The sequence below is a fragment of the Neovison vison genome, chromosome 3 (assembly GCF_020171115.1).
Source record: "Neovison vison isolate M4711 chromosome 3, ASM_NN_V1, whole genome shotgun sequence".
NCBI classification, from domain to species: domain Eukaryota; kingdom Metazoa; phylum Chordata; class Mammalia; order Carnivora; family Mustelidae; genus Neogale; species Neogale vison.
Window position 1 is genome coordinate 203,214,676 of NC_058093.1, and position 26,368 is coordinate 203,241,043.

At 62.2% G+C, this 26,368-nt stretch overlaps 1 protein-coding gene across 2 annotated transcripts in view; it reads right to left on the bottom strand.

Moving 5' to 3' along the window:
• Positions 1-865: 865 nt before the first annotated feature.
• GALNT9 (polypeptide N-acetylgalactosaminyltransferase 9) overlaps positions 866-26,368 on the bottom strand; it is a 74,922-nt gene continuing 49,419 nt past the window's right edge. The window contains exons 1-7 of one of the 2 annotated variants that reach the window (XM_044241029.1): positions 23,179-23,227; positions 22,934-23,051; positions 8,834-9,019; positions 5,975-6,112; positions 4,961-5,056; positions 2,852-3,019; positions 866-1,021 (exon numbers count right to left, since the gene is read on the bottom strand). In XM_044241029.1, coding sequence (XP_044096964.1) covers positions 875-1,021; positions 2,852-3,019; positions 4,961-5,056; positions 5,975-6,112; positions 8,834-9,019; positions 22,934-23,041 — 843 coding nt within the window. In that variant the 5' untranslated portion in view covers positions 23,042-23,051; positions 23,179-23,227 and the 3' untranslated portion in view covers positions 866-874. Of the gene's footprint in view, positions 1,022-2,851; positions 3,020-4,960; positions 5,057-5,974; positions 6,113-8,833; positions 9,020-22,933; positions 23,052-23,178; positions 23,228-26,368 lie in introns of those variants that run through there. The other variant, XM_044241028.1, reaches the window with a different exon arrangement.

Genomic DNA, 26,368 nt, shown 5'->3' on the forward strand with positions numbered 1-26,368 from the left:
GCCCCGGGACAGCCTCTGTGCTCCTGCCCTGGAGCAAGAAGGCTGTGCCTGCCAATGCATGAACACGTGTGTGTGGCTATGTGCCAATAAAACTTTATTTAGAAAAACAGGCGCAGGGCCGTGGGTCATCATTGGCTGAGCCCTGCCTCAGAGCAACGAGGGAAGGCTCCTGGCCCCGGGCGAGACACTGCAACAGGGGCCCCGACCCCGGATGACCCAGCAGCTGGGACTCCTGCGAAGGGGACGAGCTCTGTCCCATTAGCTCTGTGCTGCGCTGGATCGAAGCAGCACAGTCTCCTTGTCTCCCCAGCCGGGGGCATCGTGGGGACCACGGTGCCACGGCTCCCGGCTCCTGCTCCCCAGCCTCGGCGAGGGCACTGCTCTGCTCTCCTGGGTCTTGCCCTAGATGACCAGAAGAGGGAAGGGGCCACAGTTCTGCCTGGAGCGGACGGGAGCTCAGCCGGCCTCTGAGTTCACGGGGGTCACTTCCGTGAGGGGGGAATGGACAGGGGGCTTCAGCACATGCACAGTTGGCCGTCCCGGCGGCCTGGACAGGAATACTGTAGAAAAGGCACGTGATTTGGAGCTGGAGTTGGCTTCAGGGTCTGTGCTCCTGGAGGGGTGGCCAGTCCCTGGCCTCTGCCTCCGGAGTGCACAGGGAGGCCCCCGCTGTCCCAGGGTCATGGCCTGCGGGCAGCCGAGGCGAGGTCCCAGTCGGGGATGGGCAGGGCACGGCCGGGGCCCTTTGGGTTCCAGTGGCGCGGTAGGCGGGAGGGGCCTGAGTCCCAGCACCCGGCCCAGCCGGGGAGCCTGCCGCCTTCCCCAGGTGCTCAGGGTCTGCATCAGGGAGGGGTGTGGGGTGGGGGGCTGGGGGTCAGTGCCGCCCCTGCTTGATCCAGTTCCTGATGGTCCACTTCTGCCCCGAACACCTCTGCACCACCAGCCGCAGCCCAAAGTTGGCGTCCTTGGACATTTCCACCTCCAGGCACCTGCCGGTGTCCCGGCTCACGATGGGGCCGCTCTGCAGGGAAGTGCCCCAAGTCAGCATGGACGCCCAGGGCTCCCGTCCTGAGAGCATCTCAGGAGCGGGGGTGATGACAAGCCTCATGCAGGTCACTGCACGATCGTCATCCGAGACTCGGGGGATGGTCCCCATCCCTCTGCCCCCTTCCGGTTCTTCTGTTCCCCCTAGTTCCTCTGCCTCCTGGCCCTCAGTGCCCTCCTGGCCCTCAGTGCCCTCCTGGCCCTCTGTCCCCTCCTGGCCCTCTGTCCTCAGGCATCTCCATCCCATCACCCATGTCACCTGCCTTGTTCCTGGGGAGTGACTAACACAAGGGAGATGGGGCCCCTCAGATGGAGGGGTCCCCCAGGTGCTTCCCACCTCCTGTCATGTCCAATTTGCCCCCTGGTCACCCCTGCAGACCCCCTGGTCCCCCAGACTCTGGCCCAAGCCTGAGAACCCCAGGACGGTACACTATACATTCTCTATTCTTTTTCAAACAGGTCCTTCTCGCTGTCTCGACCCCAGCCGGGCCTCCTGGGGACCTCTGACCCTTACAGGCTGTGCCTGCATCCATGACAGCTCATTCCACAGCCTCTCCTGCAACCAGAAACCCCCAGACCCCAACGTGGAGGGCAGGGTCGCCCAACAGTGTTTATCTGTCATGAGTCTGCTTGGTGGGACCAATGGCAGAGAGCGCGTGGGGATGAAATTGGGGGACGGAGACAGACATGTCTCCCGGAAGACACCTGCTGCCCATGGCGGGGAAGGCAGGAGCTCAGGGCGTGGGCCGGATGGTCGGGGGAGACTGGAAGTGGCTCCCTAGGTCTCAGAGTCCCAAGAGCCTTGCAACAGAGTACCATAGGCGGAGAGTTCTAGACAAGCAGGTCAGACACACCAAGTCCACACCCCCAAACCGGCAATGTGACCTTAGGGTCTGAGCAGCCGTGACTGGACAATGAGGTCACACCGGAGCAGGTGGCCCTCCCCTCCTGTGGTTGTCCTCCCAGGGGAGAGATGTGGAGACAGGGAGGGGACACAGCAGGTGGCGGGAGGAGGGACGGGGCCTGGGGAGGCTAGAGAGGCAGAAAGTCAGACACCGGGTTTCACACGGAACTCCCGCTGCGTGAAGATGGCGAGAGCGTGCGTGTCTGTGGTCATTTGCTGCAGCAGCCCCATGAGACAACGGGGATTTCGGACCCAAGTGGGTTTTAGGGAGAGGGGTCGGGTGCTCCTCAGGGCTGGAGGGAGATGAGGGTTCCAGGCGAGGTCATGCGTCCTTGGCTGAACTGGGGGGTCACACGGGAGGCCATACCACGGAGCTTGAGCCGGTGGAGGCAAAGTCCGGTCACCCAGAGAAGGGTGTGTGGTACCGGGAGAGGCACAGTGCGGTGGGGGGGGGGGCTGAGGGAGGACAGAGGGCAGGAGGGGCTTTGGAGGGGGCCACCGGCAGGAAGGCCAGACGCACAGAAGGACAAGCAGGAGGCTGCCCAGCGGCTGCCCAGAGCCAGCGGGGCTGGGAGGCACTGGAGGCTCCCTCCCTGGGCGCGGGCGGCACCCTAGGGATCAGGGTGCGGTTCCCAGATGCCTGCCACAGAGGCCACTGGAGTCTTTGCTCTGGGGCTAGATCTGCTCACCCCTCGTGCCCACAGCCCCAGGGCCCGGCAGGGGCTGGTTCCAGCGGAGCTCAACCAGTAGCCGCTACGAGGCCGTCTGGGGGTCACCCATACCCTGTGCCTTCCATCTAAACCCCGTCCCCGGGGGCCGAGGAGGCAGGAGTGTGGGGCCACCCCAGCGCTGTGACTGGACCGGCGGGCCCCTCCCCACGGCTGGCCCTGCAGCCCTGCTGACCTGGGTGAAGTCCCACAGCCGCTGCGCGGGCCGGGCCACGTCCTCGCACTTCTTCAGGGCGGGAGCGCGGGTCCTGCCGTCGTCCACCAGGCACTTGGAGTCGGGCAGGAAGGCGGTGGAGCCCAGGGGGCCCAGCTGCAGCAGCCCCTCCGCGCTGTACCGCACCAGCTGGGAGAGGACATGGGCGGCCCAGGGTCAGGGAACTGGGTGGGTGGGCACACCCCGGCCGCCAGTCCGGGCTCCGGAGCTTCCTTGGGGAGGGCCAGACCCAGGGGGAGTGGGGAGGGCGCACAGGGAGCCCACCTGTGGACGCCCCCCAGACCGCCCTGCTCCCCCGGCCCCTGCCTTCTCCCAGGGTCCCCCAGCAGCACTGCCTTAACCTCCTTTCCAGAACTTTCCTCGGACCCCAGTTGCTGGAGAGAGAATTTCACACTCCCCTTAGGGTGCTCCCTCACACAACCACGAGGTGAGCACTTATTTCCACGAGGGGAGCAGCCCCAAGTCCACGCACGCCTGGGTCCTACTTCACGTTGTTCGCAAAACACCATGGAAAGAGCAAGCAAATGCTCAGGAGGAAAACCGGTCCTAGAGGTCCTGCCACGCCAGCTGCGCGGCCTGGGGCAAGCCATGTGACCCCTCCCTGTCTGGAAGCAGGCGGTCCCGAGGGCACCTGCCCAGGGGTGACGGTGGGGATCCAGGGCACACAACCCAGAGGGGCTCAAGAGTAGTGCGGGCTTGTCCACAAGCAGGTGTTGCCTCACCCCTGCCCCTCCTGTCCCTCCTCTTCCCTCCGTCCAAGCACGTGTGCACACACACGTGTGCACACACGCCCGTGCGGCCAGTGTGTGCACGGCGGCTCCCCACTGAAGGCTGGATATTCCCACATAAGCCGCCACGCTGCCTCCCACCCTGCACGCCCCGCAGGAAGGCTGGGGGTCCGCAGTCTCCCGGGATCTCTGCGGGGAGCGTGGCAGCAGCGAAGTGCGGCCGACTCCCGAGGCTGCGTGTCTGGCTCTCCCGGGGTGCACGCCCTCAGAACCGGGCGGCCTGCGCGGAGGCCACATGGGGAGGGTCTGAGGCCCCCCGAGCTGAGGGCCAGCGCGGCTCGCCGACCGGGGGAGCGCAGGTCGGGGCTGCTGGAGCCGAGGCTGCACACGCGTGAGCCCCGTGCAGAGGGGTCTCCCAGGGCATGTGGTGTGCGGCATCTCTCCTCGCGCTGCGGGACTCTGGGGGAACCTCCGTCTGCCGGGTCACCTCCTGCGACTGCTCGCTGGTGTGTTCAGAGGACCCGGTGGGACGGGGCCTCTCGCGTGGGCTGCGGCCCCGGAATCATCCATGGCCTCTGACAAGCCCGGCGGATTTCCTCCCAGTGGCCACGTTTGACTGCGATGGGTGATGGGTGATTCTGTCTTTGTCAATGTGGAAGCCGACCGGCGGGGGTCCTGGGACAAGGCGCGGGAGGTGGGGGCACACCCTCCGCCCAGCCCCACAGGCTAAGTGCTCATGCCCGAGATGCACCGCCAGGCGGGCAGTGTGGACGGGGCAGCTCCTCGATGCCCGGGCCTGGCACAGGTCCCCGCGGCTTTCCGCTGGAGGCACGTGCGTGAGTGAGGCTCAGACCTGCAGAGTGCTTGGGGTACAGTGAAGATCACTTGGGGAAAGCCCTCTGGGGCTTAATTGAAATGACACCAGCGCTCCTTCTGGAGAAGTGCTGTCTTTACCAGCCGGGATTCGCGGGGACCAGAGTCCTAACCTGCCCCTGGGCCATCTGGTTCTCCGGGAGGCCTGACGTCTGGACGTGGGTGTGGACCTTTTTAAAGCCCCCATCCCCCGGGAGGACCTCAGCACTAAGAACCAGGGCTGACCCTTCTTCTGGGCAGCGCTTCTGGTTCCATCCACAGGGTGGCAAATGTGTTCTTCCCACAGGACCCACTGTGACCTACACGATGACCCTGACGGGTTTTCACCCCAGCTGCTGGACTGGATAGAGGCAAGCAATGTGCCGTGCCTGCCCGAGGCCTGCTGGGCCCCGGAAGCCCTGGGGTCCCCACGGCACCCCGAGAGCCCACTCACAGCCACTCTAGCCTCTGCTAGGCACCGCGCCCCTACCTGGGAGGACATCCCGTGGCAGGGGTAGAGGATAGCGCGGTCATCGTCTTCCGCTCCCTGGTCCAGGCAGTAGCCGCTGGCTTTGCTGTTTCTCACCTACAGCCAGAAACCGAGGGAGAAACCCCATGGTGGGGGTTCCCCAAGGTCAGGGCAAGGCCACCTCGTCCCCATTCTGGGGCAGAGGGCCCAGCTGGGGGGCCAGCGCCTCAGGAAGGTGTGCGCTGTAGTCCCGGCCAGCCAGGACTGTCCACCCCGGGCACCCGTTCGCCCAGCCTCCCGCTGAGCGCTAGCCCAGGGCCGGCATGCTCGCATCGGGGCTGGGCTCCCCAGACAGCTGGAGCCCCGAGGGAAGGGAAGCCGCCCCCCCAACAGCACAGACCAGGGTGACAATGTGTGTGGGGGGCACAGCACCCTCTTGCCAGCTTCAAAGAGACCTGTGTGTGTAGTCGCACACGCGAGGGGGGCATGGCATGCTCGTGTCTGTGCGGCTGCTGTCTCCGCGTCCGCGTGTGCATGCTGTTTGCACTTACACACGCACTGTGCCTTCTGAACACAACGGTTTATGTGTGTCGGTGTGTCTGGTAAAGGAGCACATGCTCACGCGGCAGCCGGTCTGGACGAGGGTGTCTGCGCGTCTCCGTGGGCCCAGGCAGGTGGGCTTGTGCACGAATGAGCTCTCTCAGAAACCGTGCACACGCAGAGTTTCACGTGAACGTGCACTTGTACACATGTGTGTACAGACTCTAATGTATGTGTATGGATCCGCGTGCGCGCGTGTGAACATGGGCACACTCATGCATGGATTTGCGCACAACTGTGTGCGAATGCGCGTATGTATCTCTGCATCTACTAGCGTGTGCTTCTGTGTGCACAGGTGGGTCTGGGCTCGTCCTCTGCTAGGCACCAGCTGTGCATGAATGTGCCGCCCGTGCCCGCTGCCATCTATGCCCAGGAGCCCTCATGTGGGTGCGGCTGAGGGTGTGGGTCGTGGGGCCCTCCCGGCGGAGGCGGTACCTCTCCGTACGTGAGGGTGTCGTTGTAGGTCCTCATCTCTGGGTACACGTTCTCCAGGTACCACTTGAAGCTGCGGCATTTCAGCCGCTGGCGCAGGGCCAGCCGCTCAGACACGTCCCCGAAGTCCACCCCTGGGTTCTGTGAAGGGAAGCGAGGCAGGAAGAGAGCTGGTGTGGAGAAGTGCCCACGACCCAGGTCTCTGCTCAAGATGGGGAGCCCCAGGCCCTGGGAGCAGCCCCACCCCTCAGGGTGTGATTGGGGTGGCCTCCTGCCTCCTCGCCCCAGGGACCCTTGGAGGTCCGGGCAAGGGTGCTCCGGGTGCTCCGGGGGGGAAGGGCCTGCTTCTCCAGCCTGCCGGCCGTGCCCCAATCCGGACGGATTGTCCCTGGCTGTGGGCTGGCTCGTCCACAGCCTGCACACTCCAAACAAAAGACTTGCCCTTGGCCCACCCCAGGGCAGGGAAGGTGGTGACCTCCAAAGTCTTGGAACATCCCGCGTGGTTAGACTGTGGTTGTCTACCTGGGGTCTGGGTTAGAGAGTCCCGGCTGCAGGGTGATGTATGGGGGGGCTTTGGGCCCTGGTGGGCTCTCAGCTTGACTTCTTCAGGGGCTAGAGACTAAGGCCAGCCCTGTGGGAGGCTGGCCATGTGTGCATGGAGAAACAGAGGCTCGGTGGGCGTCCCTGGTAGGCGACATGCTGTGCACAGTGTCACACGGCATCACCATGAGTGGTAAGTGCTGTCTGTCCAACCCCCGGGGAGTGTCTATCCCTCACTCAAGAACCCGTAACCCTGAGCACAACAGCTTTGCTGAGTTCTGGGTCCTTCTAGCCCAATACTGAAACTGAGGTGGCCTTGGGGCCCCTGAGGAGGCGGCAGGCACCAAGTCCTTTGCGGGTATGAGTGGGCTTGAGCAAGTGCCTTCCCCTGGCCAGTGGGCCTGGGGCTCCCCTATCAGCTGTGGAAGGTGTACTGCCCTGGGGGGGTCCCTCTCCCTCATCTGTGTGGTGGGCGTGGCCCCTCCCAGCCTCCCCTCAAGTACTGGGTGAGCCGTGGGTGTGGAGGGCCCCCAGAGGGCCCTGAGAATGTGATGTGGGAGCGCGTCTGCTGGGTTCTGGCTCCGAGCCGGTGGCCCCTCCCCCACATGAGGCCTGCACCCGGGTTCCCTTTTGAGTAGTAATGGGCACATTTCGGAATCAGTCCCCTTGGTGGACAATGAGGCTTTACGAGAGATGGTGAGCCCTCCTACTGCGTCTGATACACGTGTGCGTGTTTCCATCCAGTCCTCATCGGCTAGAAACTGCCGCATGAGGGGCCTGTGCGGAAGGAGGTCAGGCTTGAGCAGCCGCTGGTCCCTCCTCAGGGGGATGGTGTGAGCCGGCGGCCCAGCCTGGCGCCCTGGCAGCCTCAGCCAAATGCTGGGCACGCCCCGCCGGACGTGTGGTGAGCCGGCTTAGGAGGTGCAGAGAGAAAAGCACAGAACAGGCATGAGGGCTGTTTCTGTGACTTCTGTACGTGTCTGAGGCTCTGCATGTCAACAGGTGAGCGCACGGGCACAGACACACAGGTGTGCGCAGGGTCTGACAAGGCGAGCTCTTACTGGGGCTGACCCAGAAGTCAGTTCCAGCACGGGCGCAGCGGGGTAGCTGGAGCCTGGCACCCACCCGTCCCTGGGAAGCAGCATGTGCGTGAGGGCTGGTGGTGGCGCGGGTTGGGGGGGCCACCCCACATAAGGGGCCGCCTCTCAGCACCTGCCCTCATTACTGTCACGGGGGCGGGGAGCCCATCTTTTAGGTTCCCAAGAAAAACCAGAATACGGGCTATCTTTGGGAAATCAGTTGATCACCAAGTAAAGCAAAAGCCCAAATAGCAACCCCTAACTAGGTGTGGCTCGAAACTGCATGGACCAAAACCAAAGGCACAGGGAGCACCCCTGGCGTCTGCGGCAGGTGGGGGGGTCCACCAACGGTGGCCATGCACACCCCGGAATGCGAGTGGGTCACAGAACGAAAGAAGTGAGGATGCACAGAGACCGACCCTGAGAACCGGGGGCTCAGCGAAGACGCCGGACACAATAGGGGCGACGCTGTAGGGATCCGTCTACGGGACGCGTCCAGAACGGGCACATCCAAAGACAGAGCAGGCTGCTGGCTGCTGAGGCCTGGGAGTGGGCGAACCGGGAGCTAGCCGCTCCTTGCACACAGCAGCTCTTTCTGGGGTGGTCTTTGGAACAAGGTAATGTCCATGGCTGTCCGGCACGCGCGTGCTCAGTGTTAGGGACCATGCGCTTTGAAAAGGCCCAAGTAGCAGACTTTCTTTCACATGTATTGGCCGCAAAACCCAAGGAGACCCCGCACCACGTGCGGGCTGACCGGCAGGCAGCTGGGGCTACGCGAGGCCCCAGGACCAGCTGCGTGGTAGGCGCGCTCCCTCACCCACACATTTGTGGGTGCGTTTCTAGGTGGGTGGGGTCAGCACCAAGTGCAGTGAGCTGGGAAGAGCCAACCCTCACTTCCAGCGATCGGCAGTGCCTTGTACCAGGGAAAACATTCACCAAAAATCAACACAAAAATGTGTTGTGATGGGGCACCTAACGGCTGGGCCCACAGTCCAGGAGCCCTGTCCTAGACCAGCCCCACTCGGGGCAGGGGCAGGAGGGACCCCAGGCTGCCTGCCATGCTCCTGCTCTCTGGCGGGCTCATCTGTGCCCAGGCCCCAACCCCTCCAGCTCTCCAAGCGGGCTCCCGCGCGCCTTGGCCCCGCCCTCTCCCCCTAGCCCCGCCCCTCTGCCCTAGGCCCCATCCTCTCTCCCCAGCCCCGCCCCTCTCCCCCTCTGCCCCACCCTCTCCTGCCAAGCGTACTGTCATAGGGATGTTCCAGGCCATGTACACGTGGGACTTGAAGCTGTCCATCCACACCTCGGCTGCCCGCAGGGCGTTGCGCTTGGCATAGTAGTCAATGTCATTGTTGTAGGGCTTCTTGGTGCGCTCGATGTGGGCCACGCGGGAGCAGGGCAGCACCTCCATACTCCCGCCACACTGCCACACCTGTAGGGGGAGACCAGGGCGGCTGGGTGGCCCTTGTCCCTGCTCACAGGCCCCAGGACACGGGTTCCAGAAGGCACCAGCTTTGGCTTGTTCCAAGGAAGACGGCCCAAGAGGAGCTGTCCAGGGCCTCAGGCTAAGCGCCCCAGAGCCTGGGCACAGGGCTGCCACCCCGCTGGGTTTCCTACCCAATTCCATCCCCCACACCAGCCCCAGGCCTGCTTGGTGCAGGGGGCCTGGTCCCAGGGGGCTTCCACACCAGCAGCTGCCCCCTGCCAAACAAACCGCAGTCTAGTTTGAAAAGAGCGCGTAACCTCGCCACCCACCTCGATGCAGCACGCACCACACAGAACCCTGCCTCAAGCACCCTTACAGCTGCTTCCTCGACTACAGAACCCCCTAAAGAGCCTCACCCATGATGCCCTTGACGCGTGCCCTCAGCGTGCTGCCCGACCTTCCTGATGCCTTTCCAGGCTGCCTCTCCTCACCACAGAGCCCTGTCCTTGTTCAGGCACAATGACAGCGGATCCCCGCCTCCTCCCTCGCCTGACGTCACCTTTGGGAAGTGGAGGAAGGAGGGGGAACCCCACAGCTGAGGACTGGGGCCCCTCCTGATGTTACCCACAGCCGGACTGCGTCACGTCTGGGCAGGTCGGATGCCCCACATGTCGGGGGCAGGCTATGGGATCCTCACGGTCTGGGCTCGCAAAGGCACGAATTCCAGCACGCAGTCACCACCATCTCTCCCTGCTGGGCTCCCAGCCTGCCCGCACCACCCCTCTGCAGCCCGTGCAGAGCCCAGGGCACAGCTCCTTCACGATGCTGGTGCAGACCCTGCCCCTGGGACAAGGGCGCGGGCTCAAGTTCACTTCTTTGTGTTGAGCGACGGGATGAGAGGCCGGTCGGAGGACCGTGGAGGGGGGCACTTCCACCACTTCTGCTCACAAGCCTCCGGCTGGACTGCCAGGATGCTGGGAACACAGGTGCACATGCGGTGAGCCAGGACTCTTCCAGAAGGCCAGCATGGAGGTGCAGGGACAGTGCCGTGCTTCCTGCACACTCCTACGGCGGCCGCCGCCTCCCTCCATCTCTGAAGGGACCGCCGCGCCCCAGCTGCTGTTCCTGCCTCTGGCCCTGTGCTCCCGGGGCTCCCGGGGCTCTCCAGCCTCACCGCTCTCTCTCCCTCCCCATGGCCCCAGGGCCTGTGCCCCTGCTCTGCCCTCTGCGGACATGCCCTCCCTTGATTTCTGCGCCAGGCTGCCCACAAGGCTTTGCTCAGATGCCGCCCTTCGTGGTGCCCTCCTCACCCTCCCATCTGAAGCTGCATCCCGCAGGGCTCCTGGCTCCCCTGGTCTGTCCTTCCCACTAATGTGTGAGCTGCAGGACCACCACCCCACCTGCCACTCTCAGAACACAACTTGTACCACGGCCGGGGCTCAGGGAATGGTTGCTCAATGAGTGAATGCATTCCCTCTTAGGAATTTGCTTGTAACTGCTAGCCCTGTGCTGCCCAACAGAATCCCACAGGACCTGGGCGGTCCGGTGTGGTAGCCACAGCCATACGTGGCCACTGCACCCTTCAAATGTGGCTGGCGTGGCTGGTGTGGCCGAGGAGCCGGTGTCTTTATTTTATCAGATGTTAATCAATCTGGAATTGATTTACGCAGCCGCGTGGCTGGAGCAGCCATGGGACGGGATGGCTGGATGGGCCTTGCCGCATCTGGCTCCGTGGCTTCAAGCTTTAGTCACGTGAGGACGGCTCGTGTGGGCTCTGTGGGGAGTTCAGGGCCCTTCCGCTCCCCACGACTTTGTTGGGTGAAACTGGCCTCGGAGGGAGGGAAGGGTGCCGTGGCAGGGCGCTGTGTGGCCCCCGAGCCAGGACACCGTGTGCAGGAAGTGAGCAAGCGAGCTCTGGCCGGGGGTTCTGGGCATGACCCCGCGGGCAACTTCTGGGGGGCAAGAGGTAGGGTAGGGTCGGTGGGGGCATTTCTATGTGGAGGTGCAGGATCATGGCTCTAGACCCTGACTCAAGCTGCATGTTCCTGTCCCCCCTGTGGCTAGAGGGGACCTGCCAGACCATTCTGGCCTTTGAGATGAGGCGGGGCTTTTAGGGAGGCTATGGTTTGTGGACGAGAGGTCCAGGGGGTGGCAGCCGTCTTGTGGCCATGAGGCAGCCCACACAAGGCTCACGGTCTATACACCAAGGATGGCCAATGGAAAGCTAGAGCCTATCAGCTGTGAGCTTTGTGAGAGGCCTGGATCCCCACCCCGCCCAGCCTCCCGCAGCGGGTTTTCTGTTCCTGCGTTCCCGACACAGGAAGCTGGATGAGGACGTGCTGCTGGGAGGTGCCGTGGGGGTTAACGTCGTTCTCATTACCGAGGTACTGTGCGGTCATGAGACGAGTCCAAGGTCACACGGCAGCTTCATGGGCGGAGGGAGGACAGGGAGCCAGAACTATTGCATGACCCCCTTCACCCAGAACGGAGGGGCAGAGTCACAGGGGCTGGATGTGACCGTCACACCCATCTCACGCCCCAACCACTAATTACCTCAATCAGCTTGCTTAATTGGCGCCCAAACAGAAACTGCAAACATGAGGGGAGGACCCGGTGTCAGGGCTGCCACAGCTGCTCGGGGGCGGGGGACGCCCTCGGCACCCCCAGATCACAGCTCCTCCGACGTCGAGCCCGCGTCTGATGGAGGGTTCCAGAGCTGTTCTCCACCCTTGCCCACGAGGACTTTTACTGCTTCAAAGCCCGGAAACTGGGACGGGTCAGCACAGATGCCAGGGAACAGGGCTCAGATGGGCCCCGCCTCCACCGCCGGGTGGTGTGAGCCCGCAGGGCTGGGACTGAGCCCCACAGGGGCCTGGCCGTCCTGGTGCCCATGCATCTGGACACAGGCAACACCTGAAGCGAGGTGCCCTGTCTCCTGCTTGGTTCTCTGTTCTCTCCGCGCCTGTATGATCAAAATGACACTTTTGTGGAGGGCCCTGCTATCTGAAGGCCAGGGCTTTCTGCGCCGGCGCGGAGAGGGCGGATGGGCACCGCGGCGTGGCTCTGCCCTGGCCTGTAGGGCGCCGGGAGGAGGCTGTGCCCGCCGTGAGACGTTTTCTGGACCCTGACTTCCTTTAATTTGCACGCAGCTGCCCCACAGCCAGGAGCATGGCACCCGCCACTCAGTGATCCTGCACTTCTCAGGGAGCCCTGCCCGTCCTCACCCGCCCTGAGCTGACCCGAGAAGGGACACCTCGACCCAAGCTCACAGAGCGGGGCGTCCGGAGAGCTGCTGTCGGCCAGCTGGGGACAGGAGCCCCAGATTCTTGCTAGCCATCAGAATCTGTGGGAGGAATTCAGTATGCTGTAGTCCAAGCCTCACCCCTGACCGACCACTCAGGCACACCCACACTCACACCCACACTCACACCCACACTCACACTCTCACACATGCACACTCACCCCTCCCGGCCCTTCCTGTGTCTGTCTCAGCCCCAGCGGGAGCAGCCCTCCTGCCCTGCAGAGTGGACACCCAGAAGGCCATCGGGGCCTCTGCATTCTCTGGGCAGCATGGGAGCCCTGGGCCCAGCTCACCGGCCTCTGGGAACAGAGGCCGCCCTACATCACAGCACGGTGGTGGCGGGGAGGCTGGAGCTAGGGGGTCGGGGCCTGCTTGGAGACTTGTGACTCTCGAGGCCTTCTGAGCTGGCCCTGTGCAGCATCGCTGTGGTCTCAATAGGCGGCGGGGCAGTAGGGGTCCTAACGCCCCCTCCCCTGACTCACAGTGGCCCCCACAGGCCTCACCACCTCTCCGGGAAGACCTGATTGGAAATGCTGGTCACAGGCAACCAGCTCTGGCCAAACTGAACTCCTAGGGGTACAGTGGCAGGGGGTCCAGGGAGGGGGTCCACGGGAAGGGGTCCACGGGACGGGGTCCACGGGAGGGGGGTTCCACGGGAAGGGGGGTCCACAGGAGGGGGTTCCACGGGAGGGGGGTCCAGGGGAAGAATAGTTGGTGTTGAAGCTTGGTCGGGGTGCAGAGCAGCTCCTGGATACTCAGAGCAGCCTGGGCCCAAGAGCAGCACCGTCAGTCAGGCCCCTGTGTCTCCCCCATCAGGATCTCCCCTGTGACCTTGCAGAAAGCAGTGGGAAGGGGTCCAGCCCATGGAGATTGCACTTGGGAGGAAATGCCACCCAAAGGCACTGGGGTTTGTAGACCCAGATGGGCCCGGCACCTTCCCAGCCACTGGGACAGAACGGAAGTCATCGGGCTTCATCCGTGACCTGCCCAAGATCCTCACCTCTTTCTCAGAGGATGTGCAGGTGAACAGAAGGGGCTTTCAGGGACAAAACCCGTCTCTTGCTCTGGGCTGCACCACAGTGTATGCAGATACACTCAGCGTCCAAGCCAAGGCTGGGCGGAGTGCGTCTCCGTGCGCCCTGATGTGAGCTCAGGTAGGAAGGACTTTCTGAGCCCTCACTCCCGGTGACACTGTTTCTTTGGTAGCTGCCCTGACTGAGAGCACGCCATAAATCCTCCTAGGGACATGTCGTTCCCCACGTCCTCCCCTACCTGCCCCTCCCCAACCATTCGTCACCCAGCCAGCTACCGGCCATCCGTCCACTTCCTGTCCTCCCATGGCACCCCATCTATCCGTCTACCCATCCGTCCACCCATCCACCTGTCCGTCCATCCGTCCACCATCTACCCTCCACTTACCACCCACCCGTCCATCTGCCTTGGTCCAAACAACCAGGCCGGATATCCGGGTACGGTGCATGGCTGTGCATGAAGACAGCACACGAGCAGAGAGGTAAGCAAGCCCTGCCTCCCAGCCCAGACCTCCAGGCCAAAGGCTGGAAGCGGGCAGGAGCAAGGCATCCGGCCCTCATGTGTGGTCTGGGGCTGGGCTGGGCGCCCCGACCGTGACCAGAAGCTGTTCCCCGGCTGCAGCCAGACCCGGTGAGACAGGAGGAAGCAGAGACGCACAGCCCTGGGAACCAGGAGACTCGTGCGAGAGCCGGCCGCGGCTATTGGGGTGAGAGCCAAGCCCCTCGGCTTCGCGCCGGGGCCTGGGGGGCCGGCACCAGTAATCTGAGACGGCCACGCAAGGACAGGCAAACACGAAGGTACAATGCCCGTGAGCGCCGGGATCTCAGATGTGCCGAACGCCCAAGGAAAGCCCAAGCCCAGAGGAGTCAGCCCCCAACCCCAGATGGGGTTCACGGAGGAGAGGGAACTGGCGGAGGGGGACGTGCGCAGACCGTGAGGCCTTCCAGAGAGGACGGAAGGGGGGGAACCAGCCATGGAGAGAGGAGAGCATGAGTCAAAACACACAGTCTACGAGTGGCCGCAGGTGACCATCAGGGACACACGTGCCGCACACAGGAAACACACCCTCAGTGCGACGGAAACGGGCCTGCACAGTCATCTGGACAGGGCTGGAGAGAGCCCTCGTTCACCGGACATGGGGCTGAGGCGATCACCCAGGACGCAGGGCCCAACAGGGTAGGGACGGCCCCCCAGCTATGCGACTGGACCCCTGGGCCATGAGGTCACGTGCCAGGAACCCCGGCATTCTCCGTATTTGTGAAAAGACATCAGCCATGGTCAACGGCGTCTACCAGGACCCGAGGAGAAGACGGGGCAAGGAATGCACAGGCGCGAGGGGGTCAGGGACCCAGACGGTCCCCTGGCCACTCCTGGTGGCGTGCCGACCGCCGGCAAGCTCACGGGGTGCACAGACAGAGCAGGAGAGGATCCGTGTTTCTGACGTCCCCGTGAAAGAGAGAACACAAGATCAGAGCCACGGAAACTCTATGGCGATGGCAGGGAAGGACATACTCGCCGGTACCGCCTGACCCACGATCCAGGAGCGAGGGGACAGGTGTGCGTGCCCCGATGGCACTGGGGTTGTGCAAAGGTGGCCCTGCCGGGCGGCGGGGAAGGGTGGCATGTTTGATGAGTGCGGTGAGATGCCCGGGGGCTGCTACTTTCAAACAACAGAAGGAAAGGTCACAGCCTTGCTTGGACAGAACATCCATCCTAAGGGGATTGAAGCCTTTACTGTGCAGGAGGGACGGCAGGTGTCAGAGGTGAGGGTGCGGCCGGGCGGCTGCTCAGACAGGCCTCTCCGAGAGGGACGGCGAAGGCGCTGAGGACGGGGGACACGCGTGCCGACAAGGTCTCTGTCTGCGAGAGGCCAAGGCACAAGGGTCGGACGGACAGCCCTGCATCACCCGGCACGGGGCCAGTGTCCCTAAAATCAACTGGAAACAAGGAACGCCGTCAGAACCCAATGGCCAAGGAAGAAACATACGTACGAAAAATGTCCGTGCTCACTAGCAAGTGAAAAATACAAATTAAGCCAACAAAGACGTTTCCTTTGTGCCTGCCATCTTGGTGGAAAAAGTAACAGTATTTATTTCATTAGAGCCGTGTCCTATTCAGGCCTGGAGACTCTCTCCCTCACGCGCCGTGGCTAAGATGTGTACAGAGACGGACACACAGACACAGGGCAGCTGGGACTGGACGGGGATTTGGGAGGAGCTATCAAATGCCCTGAAAACGGGCATTCCGTCCGGCAGCGATCCTGTCTCCAGATGTCCATCCTGGGGGAGCAGCTGAGCCGTGAAGCAGACACCGGGCACTGACTTCCGTGCGGTGCAAGGTAGCAGAGCCCATGGACGGTCTGGAGCGCGCGTGGGAAGCCCAGGAGCCCTGGGCAGTGAGCCCGGCGCTGTCCCAGGCCTGTGACTATGACGGCGTCCGGGGGCAGCCTTCCCGCATGTGCGCGCACATCCGCAGGCAACGCTCCCACATACATAAACCGTCTCCGAAAGGACGCCGCCTCTGGGCGCTGGCAGGAACTACCGTGACTTTCCTTCTGTCCTGGTTTGCTTACTTCAGGGTTTTTCTAACAAGAGCTGGTTTTCTGAAGGAGGGGGAACCGGTGCTCAGAAATGCACCGTGTGTCATCATTGTTACAGTCACTGTGAGCCCTCGTTCAGGTGCTGTGAGCTTCCGTTTCACCAAATCCCTGCCAGCCCTGGAGGGCGGTCCTACCACACCTGCCCGTGACAGATGGAGAAGCTCAGAGAGAGGGCGGCTGGCTGGCCAGCAGAGGGCTCTCTGAAGGGTTTTTCCACCGAGACGTCCAAGTGGACGGAGGTGCTCCCCTCCCCGAGGTCTGACCCTCTGCTCAGCGGGACCTGGCAGGCAGCAGGGAGTGGACCGTGGACCGTGTCCCGTGGGCTGTGGGGAGCAGGGAGGCACCCTCGCTGTGCTAGGCAGACCCACCGCTTGCAACTAGAGCAAGCCCTTCCTGAAAGCCGCTAGAGCAGGACTTCACCGTCAGCTCCCCACACTCCCCTGTGCCCGCTGCCCATGGAGGAGTATCCAGGACTGGCCCCAAGCGCTCCCTGCACCTCTCCGACGTCCGGCGGCAGTGTGGTCACACATCCCCTGAGCCCTCCTGGAGTGACCGCACCGCTCCGCCGCTCTGGCGAGACAGGAGCACATGTAACTCTGCTCTGAGATGACAAGGAAAGGCCTGCCACCCAGCCCCCAGGGGTTTGACACCCACGTCCCACTGAAAAGGCCAGGTCTGAAGGTGCGGTGACTCGCCCAGCACTGTGAAGGCTTTCCCGTAACACCACGGAGAAGCAGCGAGTCCAAGAGTCTCCAAATAGGCAACGATTTCCAGCTTGCCTTCTGCCATGGCTCTCCCAGCTGGGACACACACTGCTTGGTTTTGGCTTGAACTTTATTAGCCTAACGGAGGCTATGGATTCAGTTCCCCTAATGGCCTCATGGACCCTCGCATTAGGGGAGGAACTGCTGGCATTTCTACAGTCACAGAAGGGGAGCATGGCCCTAGGACCACAGAATTACTCCTCTGAGTGGGCCGTGCTCCATGGCCACCTTGCCAAGGACTGGCCAGAAACAGCGTGGCTGCAAGGTGCATCTGCGCCAGAAGGCAGGAGGAAGACCACGGGGTCATGGGGCTGCCTGCGGTCTCTGCCATGAGGGCCACATGCCTGCCAGGCACGCTCCTGCCTCGGGGCCTTTGCACATGCCGCCCTCCGTTGGGAATGCCTTCCCCTCAGCTGCCTGGCTTGCTTGCTCTCCTCCTTCACACCTGCTCAGATGTGGCGTTCCTGCCCGGACTATCCCATGTAAACCAACAACTGGCCGTCCCTCCCTGCCCGTGTTTTTCCACAGATGCCACAGATAGCATGCCCTGCACTGGATACACAGGCCTCGGGTCAGCAGAGACCCTGCGGAATCCTTAGCACCTGGGACTGTCTGGGAGACACCCATAAGAAATTGTTCCACAAAAGGACAGCTCGCTTTCCCTCGATGTGTCCCCACCCCAGGCTTTGGCGTCCAGCAGGTCACAGAGAGGCCCTCTCCCCCGCAGGTGATTCCTGTGTTCATTCACAAGGGCATGGGACCCGGACTTACAGGGTCACCCGCAGCAGCCAATAGGCAGTGAATGACACAGGCGCAGGCCTGGCCTTCCCGGACCTAGTCCTAGTCCAGCAGGGTGGGCAGGGGGAGGTGTCAGCGAGGGGCCACAGACAGAGCTATGTCATGGGAGGAACATGCTGTGGGGCCAAGAGCTGGGTTTGGAAGCAGCAGGGCTGGAAGGGAACCCACCAGAGAGGAGCCAGCCGGGCCTGGCTGCGGGAGGGGAGGCTGGGCGGCTAACTGGCACCGAGGTGGGCGGGTGTTGGGCGGGAGGCTGTGGATCCCAGTTTGGGCTTTGTTCTCAGGGCGTGGGGAGCCCTGGGGCTCTGAGGGCTTGTGTAGGGAGCAGATAAGGGGGACGGGGTGAGGCTTTCAGAGACACCCCCCCCAGCCGTCAGCATCTCTACGGGGACAGTGGCAGGTTCCTGCTCTGGGGACACAGAGGGAGCGTGCTGGTCACTCTGCCCTCGCCCCTCTGTGCCCGTTTTGGGCCCGTGGTGGGCGGGTTTTGGGGCAGACCTTGCTCTAAACCTCGGGACAGGGCTGGGGCCCCAGGCTGGTGGGGGGTGCAGGTGAGCCACTGTCCCGACACCACCACCAGCCAATGGCGTCCACCGTGTCCTGACGGTGGAGGTGCTGGGGCGGGCGTGACTCGGGACCCCTGCTGCACCCCGGTCCTCCCCACTGGCTTGCGTCATATGTATATAATTTACTTCGTAAATTATATAATCTATATAAATTATATAATCTATATCTAATCTATATAGTCTACCTCGTCCTGCTGGGATGTTCCTGTTACCCGGGAAGCCACCTTAAACCCCGCAGCAACAGAAGTAAAAAGGAACACGTATGAATGCACCCGTCCACGCGGTTTGCACGTGTAAAACTGCGTAACACAGGGGAAGCCGTGCTGTACGAGCGCACCCACGTCCAGCCTCGACGCTGGCGTCTGCTCGTGCGTCTACACTGTACTCGCATCCGTATCCGCTCCGCGTCCATGCCACGTCACCTCCCTCTGCGAACCGGCCCGAGGCCCCCCGGCAGCGGCCGCCCCAGAGCCCTCCCCACACCCTGCAGGACCTGCACAGCCCTGAGTCCAGAGTCCATCAGGCAAAGTGGACCCCGAGGTGGGGGATGTTCCGGTCCCACCCGTGGTCACAGCACTGGGGCCCGAGCACAGCTGGGCACTGGGGTCTCCTCATGCGACACCCCTCTTCAAAGGTCCCAGCGGGCTCCTGTCCATGCTAACACCCGCCTCCCGTGCCCCGTCGGCCACCCAGGGGAGAGCCACCCTTCCCCCACCTCCCAACGCCAAAACCAGCAGCGGCTGCTGGCTGTCACCTGCGGGCCGGGGGTGCTCTGCCCTTCTCTGTCACCCGCGTGTCCTTGCGTTTGCCACGCATCAACCCCACTTCTGGATGTCACAGTGCAGACGCCCCCTCCCTGAGGTCGCCACGTGTAGCCTCTGCTGGGCGCCCCCTTCCCAGCAGGGCGTCCCCGTGCCACGGTTCCCCAACACGCCGCACTCCGCCTGTCCTCCGGGAGAGCCTCCCTCATGGGACGCAGCTCCTCCCCCGTTCCCTGACCTGCCCGATTCTCAGGGACGACGTGCTGTCACGGTGACATCCAGGGACAGCTCCTCCCCGCCCTCCTGCCGGGCTCCGCTCAGCTCCGTCGGGCTCCCAGGGGTCACTATCCGTGCAGGACCTGGTTCCTGGCATCATGGAACCCTGGTCTTGGGAGAGCCACATCACACCGGTGTGGGGAGCTCAGCCTGCCCTCCCCGCTTCCTCTGGGGATGGGTTTGTCCAACCCTCAGCCCCTGTGTGTCCTCATGCCTGGACCTCTCTGCTCTGTTTCTCCCTCCCTGTCCTGTCCCCCAGGCCAGCTTCTGCCCGAACCCGCAGGCCCCTCGGAAGCCACAGTCCCTGCCGGTCCTCCTCCCACCGCAGGCTGACATTCCCCGCCTGGCCCGCTGGGCTGGCTTGACCCCCCTCTACCCCCGGGGAGGGCCCTGGAGGGGGCTCTGCTCTGAGCAGGGGGGTCCTCAGGGTCGCGCAGACCCTCCTGCCCTCAGCCCAGCTGGGCTTGCCTTGGAAGGGAGAGGGGAGCAGAAAGTACTAGGAGCGTCCCGCTGGCCCTGCACGGACACCTTGCTGTCCCTGCAACCCTAGCTGGATGGGGCCACCCCAGCACTGTCCCCCGCCCCACAGCTCCCCAGCTCCCACTCCCCCTACCCAGCTATAGCTGCAGGGGACAGCCGCAGCCCGGCTCCCTGGCCCCCTCGGAGTCTGCCGCACGTGCCGACGGCTCCTAGGACCCCCTGTGTGTGTGCACAGACCCATGGCAGCCTCCCCGGGACTCTCAGCCCGGAGCACGGCCCACACTGAGCTCACTCCCCACGCGAGGATGGGGATCGTTAGTGAAGGATCCGTGTTCGATGACCAGCACAGTCGAGAAAAGTCAGCGTACTAAAAAACCTGCCGGCGTAGCCTCCTGCTTCCGTTTCTAACAGGCATGATTGAAGGTTGACTCTAAATTTTCTATTTAAAATTAGTCTGTGTCAGAGAATTAAAGAGAAGGGCAAACATTTCTGAAATGCTTCGGAGAATCTGAGGGTTGGTAGACGTTCCAGGGATCAGATACACTAGAACTTTCTAAGCACCTGGGGTGAGGGGATTTCTGCTGTGATATCAGACCTTCAAAGGGCTCAAGCAGGAGAGTAAACAGATTATATCTGTAAGTGTCATTTTAAAAGATCCAAGGGAATTTAATTAACTCAAGGCAGAAATGGAGCTGATTGTTGTTTAACAGCATTTAATCTGTTCAACCCGAGTTAATCAAACATTAATCAGAAGGAAAGGGGAGGTGAGTGTTCTTACCGGATTAGATTTATAAATGTAATCATCGGGGTCCGAGGTTTAACTGAAGAGCTTAGAGCAAATAGGTTTAGAAACGTGTGACTGCTACAGACTGTGTGGCAAGTTTTCAAGCCCAGCCTTCGTCTCCGTGAGTAAAGACTCCAGAAGCAAAGGCCAACGACGCCCCCCAGAAGCCCACACCAGCCGGAGTGCAGCCCACCGAGCCCCAGCCAGGACCCCCAGCCTGGCTCTGCTCCTGGGCATTTGCGGGGTGCCGGCGCCCTGCCCCCCACTGGTTGTACCCCTTCGGTGTGGAGCCCGGGGGTCGGCGTTTTAAGGAAGCCTCTGGAGGCTGGAGGTGCACCCCGGGCCCCCGCCCCTGCCCACTGACAGCCGTCTGGTCCACCCCAAGTCAGAGTCGCAGACCCTCGAGGGCCTCCTGTCCTGGCTGGGCCCCAAGTGAAGTTTAGAGAAGCGTGGCCGCCGGGCTGTGGCTTCATGGCGCCAAGCACAGCAGGCCCCGAGGCGGACACTGTGGCCCCTGAGAGGGGATCCGGTTCCCAAGCCCCACGAGCAGAGCCATCCACAGTCCAGACCCGCGACTGAGTTAACCAGCAGCGCCCAGGAAGGGGTCTGCGCCCTGCTGGGGGAGAGCAGTGGGGTGGGAAGTGGGGGGCAGAGGCAGGGGAGGGGAGGCTGGGTCACTGAGGGCCCAGCCCGTCCCCAGAAGCCGCGCTGGTTTTCAGGAGTGACGGCCTGGGCGCTGCAGGTCCCACGACTGTGGAAAGCCAGCCACCCGGCCTCACTGGGGACACAGCCTTCGAGCGCGCTGTGCACTCCAAATTAAAACCTGATTCATTACTTTTCAGACTGAAACGCAGCACTGAACCATTTTTTTCTTGAGGCAGAGGAGAGTCAGAGCCCATGCCAGGCCCCGTGGTGGGGAGGGACCCGGCCTCTGCAAGCACTGGGCTCCGGGGACAGCCGGTGTCCACCGCCACAGGGACCTCTCCACCTGCCCAGCTGCTCAGGCCAACTACTAGCAAGGCAGCTCTGACCTCCCTGAGCGCCCACCTCACCCACAAGCAAACCCGGGGGGCGCTTCCTCAAGAATGCACCAGACCATGCAGGATCTCACCTCCCCAGTCCTCACCACCTCACCTCTCTGCATCGCTCCAGAAGCCCTCATTCCCTCCACCCTGGAATCCCAGGGGCCAGAGGGGCCCCAGAAACACAGAAACCAAGCCTGTGCTCAGAGCCACCAATGCCTCCTGGCTTCCTCAGAGCAGAAGCTGACCCTCTCCTCCTCCGCCCTTCCCCTCAGCTCCAGCTGTACACGTGTGTTTGCTTCCGGAGCGCATCAGCATGCTCCTGCCCCAGGGCCTTTGCACCAGCCATTCCATCTGCCGGGAACACTCTTCCCTTCCCCTGATCATCCAAGCTCCCTCATGGCACCTGGAGGTCTCTCTATAAATGTCCCTTCTTAGGGGGAGGCTTCCCTGACTGCCACCTCTAAAATTGCCCCCTCCTCTGAGCTCCTGCCCCTCACTGCCTCCTTTCTCCATTTGGTGCTTCTCACTAAATGACACACTTTCTCTTCTCACCTCCTCGCTGGAAGGTGAGCTGCAGGGAAACAGGATCTAGGCCATCTGTTCCCTCCGTAGCCGGAGGCGGGTGCACAGCCGGTGCTCACAGAGCTGGCAAGTGAGGCTCAGCTCCCTGCAGGCAACGTGGGCTCCGGGGAGAAGGGTCTCGCCCAGCGCTGGCAGGGAGCTGGCTCTCTGAGTGCTTCAGATCTCCAAAGCCGCCTGCTCAGATCTGTCAAGTGCTGGTTCTGAGGGCTGTCCGGGCCGCTGCCCCTGAAGGGGACCTGTGTTCCCACCACCGACATTCCCAAAGGCCTGAGCGACAAAGTGCCCTCCCTGGGGGCTAGGATGGACCTCAGCTTCGGGCACCCAAGAGAGAAGAGCTCTGCCACCCCAGAGACCCTGATTTGCAACCAAGATTCTTCCAGAACTTTCTATTAGTTCTCCAAGTTGCCAGGTGAGGAAGTTTGAAACCAGGAGGGGCTCCTAGGGTGCCGGGAAGAAGGTGGGAGGGGTGGGGGCCAGGGCTCATAGATCTCGGCTGGTGGCCTCCCTCGGAGGTGCCCCTGGCCATGCAGCCCCATGCTCTCCCCCGTGGGGCCCCAGGGGCCCAGTCCTGTCTGGGGCCTCTGCACGAGCTGCCTCCACGCCCACCAGGAGCAGCCATGGGGCCTCCGGTGCCCACGACCCACACCGGCACCCCTGCCTTACACGTCCAGCTGAGATGAACCCAGACCCCGTGCACAGCAGCTGGGACAGCTCGAGGGCAGTGGTCCCACGGCAGACACTCGGTTCCCTGAGCCGAAGGAGCAGCTTGGAATGTTTCCAACCTCCCTGCAGCGCCGTGCGCGCTCCAGAGCGAGTGGCGTTTGCAGTGGAGCAAACACAGTACGGTGCCCCACGCAGTGTGGCTCCTCACGCTGACTCCACAGGCTGCCCCTAACCGGTTTGCACACCCGTTCCCTGGACAGGTCTGGGGGCCCCGTGTGGCGCCACTTACCCTCATGCCCAGCTCGATGTTCTCACCGCCGTACACCTCCATGCCCGGGTCCAGCAGCCCGATGTCCGCGAAGTACTCCCGGTCCACCACGAATGAGCAGCCGATCATGGCGGGGGTCCTGGCGGGGGCAGAGACCGCTGTGAGCAGTGACAGGCATGCGGCCCTGAGCCCTGATCTGCTCCGGTGCTGGACACGGAGCAGGCCAGCAGCTGGACAGCCCGGGACTCAGGATAGCGGCTTCTCACCTCCCAGACCCAGACGGGCCCCCTTTGGGGTCATGCTTGTCCCCTTCAGAGCCCAGGAACGCTCCCAGCACAGGCCAAGTCCGAAGGCTAAGTGAAGAGCATCAGCGGACGATGAAAACCAGCACTCGACTCGGGCAAGGTAGCGTAGGGGATTTTACAGACACTAGTTGACTGAGCGAGTTGTTTGCCCTGAACATCATTTCCCAAGCCTGAGTCACTTGCTTTCTTCCTTCATTATTTTGTCCATTCTCTATGCCAGGACTCAGGGCAGCACTGGGCCGTGGCATAGGTTGTGCACTGCTCTGTGCTAAGGAACCTCACTGACATCAGGCTCTTTCTGAATGACACACCTTGAAGTTGTAGAATGCACAACCCGTGCAGCTGTAGACCACAGACTGCCATCTGTTCTATTATTTCTATAATTATCTACACCCACACATTTAAAAACTGTCAATCTTGCCTCGTCTGCAGAAATTCTATCTGTGGAATCAAGCATCTCTCTGTGCTACTTACATCTTCTCTAGTATGCCTCACAAATCTACCAGGGTTATGGGTCCTGGGGAAGTGGTCTTACAGAGCACCATGAGTAAAGCGGGGCACGGTGAGCCAGCATCACTGGGTCTGCAATCACTAATGGAGGAAACAGTGAGCATCCCCCAGGCAGTAAGGATAAAAAGAGAGTGCACAGCCTAGATGGCGCAAGGAAGCAGGACCTCTAGGCTTTGATGAAAGGTTTTTGCCTCAAAACACAGACGAGGCCCATCAGCTTGTAGGCTGAGGGGCTGGTGTCTTCCAGGCCCTGCGAGGAGGCAGCAAAGGCCTTCTGGTGTCTGCAAAGGCCTTCTGGTGTCTACAAAGGCCCTGGGGCCGCTCCAAAACCAAGCTGCTCCCTCCTCTTGCTGCTGCTCCTGCAGAGACGTCCCTCCTCCCTAAAAACAACAGGGAAGGAGGGTCTCCAGCACAACTCACGAGAAGCATTTCTGCTCAGCGAGTGGCAAGTTGGAAGTAAACACCCGTCAGTTTAACAGAGGTCAGTTAACAGAGGTGTTAAAAAACGAGTATCCTTTTATTTGTGCTAAGAGTCGATTTGCTCTGTCACTAGATTTTGGTCACAAATCTAACAGTAACGAAATTTTAATGCTGCTTTTGACTTATTTTTTAATTTTTAATTTTTTTTAAGATTTATTTATTTATTTTACAGAGAGAGAGAGAGATCACAAGCAGGCAGAGAGGCAGGCAGAGAGAGGGGGAAGTAGGCTCCCTGCTGAGCAGAGTCTCCGATGTGGGGCTCGTCCCAGGACCCCGAGATCATGACCTGAGCCGAAGGCAGCGGCTTAACCCACTGAACCACCCAGGCGCCCCTGACTTTTATTTATTTATTTTTTTAAGATTTTTTATTTATTTGTTTGACAGACAGAGATCACAAGTAGGCAGAGAGGCAGGCAGAGAGAGAGGGGGAAGCAGGTTCCCTGTGGAGCAGAGAGCCCGATGCGGGGCTCAATCCCAGGACTCCGGGATCCTGACCAGAGCCGAAGGCAGAGGCTTTAACCCTCTGAGCCACCCAGGCGCCCCAACTGCTTTTGACTTAATAGCAAGGGTTTGCCGGGTGAAGTTACAATGCACCGACGTATCACAGACACTTCTCTGGTTTTCTTCATGGCAATGAAAATCTCCGTATGGGCTCTAGTGAATTAGAGTGCCAGATTCCCTGCCGAGTCTGTCGTAGCTGGTAATGATTTTTTTATTATTGCTCAGAATTCCAAAATAAACAGAAAATAAACGCACGAGGTGACGGGAGCGAACCAGTGGCCACGGAGTTTGCCGGCGTGAGGAGATCGTGCGGTGATCACAGAACACAGCAAGCCTCGGGCTGCTTTGGCTGAGGGGTTTCTGGGTCCCGGAGGAGATGTCGTCGGGGGGGCACCCTTACATTGGGCTGTTGTGTGACACACACGGCCCACGGCTGGGGCCCCACTGAGGCTCCTGCCTCGTAACAGACACACAGACATGCACAGACGTGCAGACACACTCCCAAGCCACGGGACTCCGGAGCCCTATGCGGGGATGCTGATGGAACGAAGACCCCCAAACGTGCCCTTTGGCCTCCGGGAGACCAACAAGGGTAGGGGTGAGCCCGCTCAGGCATCGAGAGGCCACATGCTCAGTGAGCGAGCATGGGGACGGCACCCAGGGCAACGCACGCCATGCGGGCACACGGAGCATGAGGACCCAGTCTGCTCGCGCTCCATGCGGGTGTGTGCAGGAACGGGTGTGGATGGGTGGGCCCTCTCGGGAAAGTCTGAAGCAACGGCTGGAAGGCCAGAAGCACCCCATGTGCCCCGAGAGGTGTCGAGAGCCGGGGGGGACCCGGGGGCCCCTGAGCCCATGGGCCATGTGGCCTTCCCTGTGCTTGGCTCCTTCGCCCACACCCCGCGGGCCGGACGCCGCCTCCCTCCAGCCGCCCCACCCGCCAACACCGACAGTAGAAGGTGTCTGGAGCCCGGGAGCCTCGGCGAGGACTGCTGTCGCCCACCCCACCATGGGCGTCTGTCTTGGGCACTAAGCTGGCGTGGTCTGCGGAAAGCTGCAGCACGGAGGAGGTCAGCTTGGAGGCCATCCGCATGGATGCTGGCACGAACTCGGGGGACGGGACCAGCCACCCAGCCTGCGGCAGCAGGGATACCCAGCACCCCTGCAAGCACCTCTCAGAAGACAAGTGAGAAAGTCAGAGGGTAAACGGTCACTGTTCTTCCACGGGGATGGAGAAGTGTCCTGTGTGGGCCCAGGAGTGCATCTGTGTCTGTGCACGGGTGTGTGTCTGCATACGTGTGCGTGTGGTATGTGTGCACGTGTGTCGGTGTGTGCAAGCAACTTTACGTGCGCGTGTCTGTGTGTGGTTGGTGTGTGCAGCTGTGAGTGTGTCTATCAGTGTGCAGGGTATGTGTGTGTGTGTGAGATTCGGGCCCTCGCCCCGCACACACCTGGCTGTGGGAGGGGCCCGACAGCCGGACCCGGAGGTCTCCTTCCTGCAGGCCTGTCCTGGGGCCCCCCGGGCCTGCGGGAAGCCAGTTCATGCCCACAGGGCCCTCACCATCCCCTGCATGCATAGGTGGAACTCTGCCCTGGTCCTGGGGACGGGAGCTCCAGCCCTGGCCACGGGCTCATGGCCACGGGACGCACGTGGGTTCCA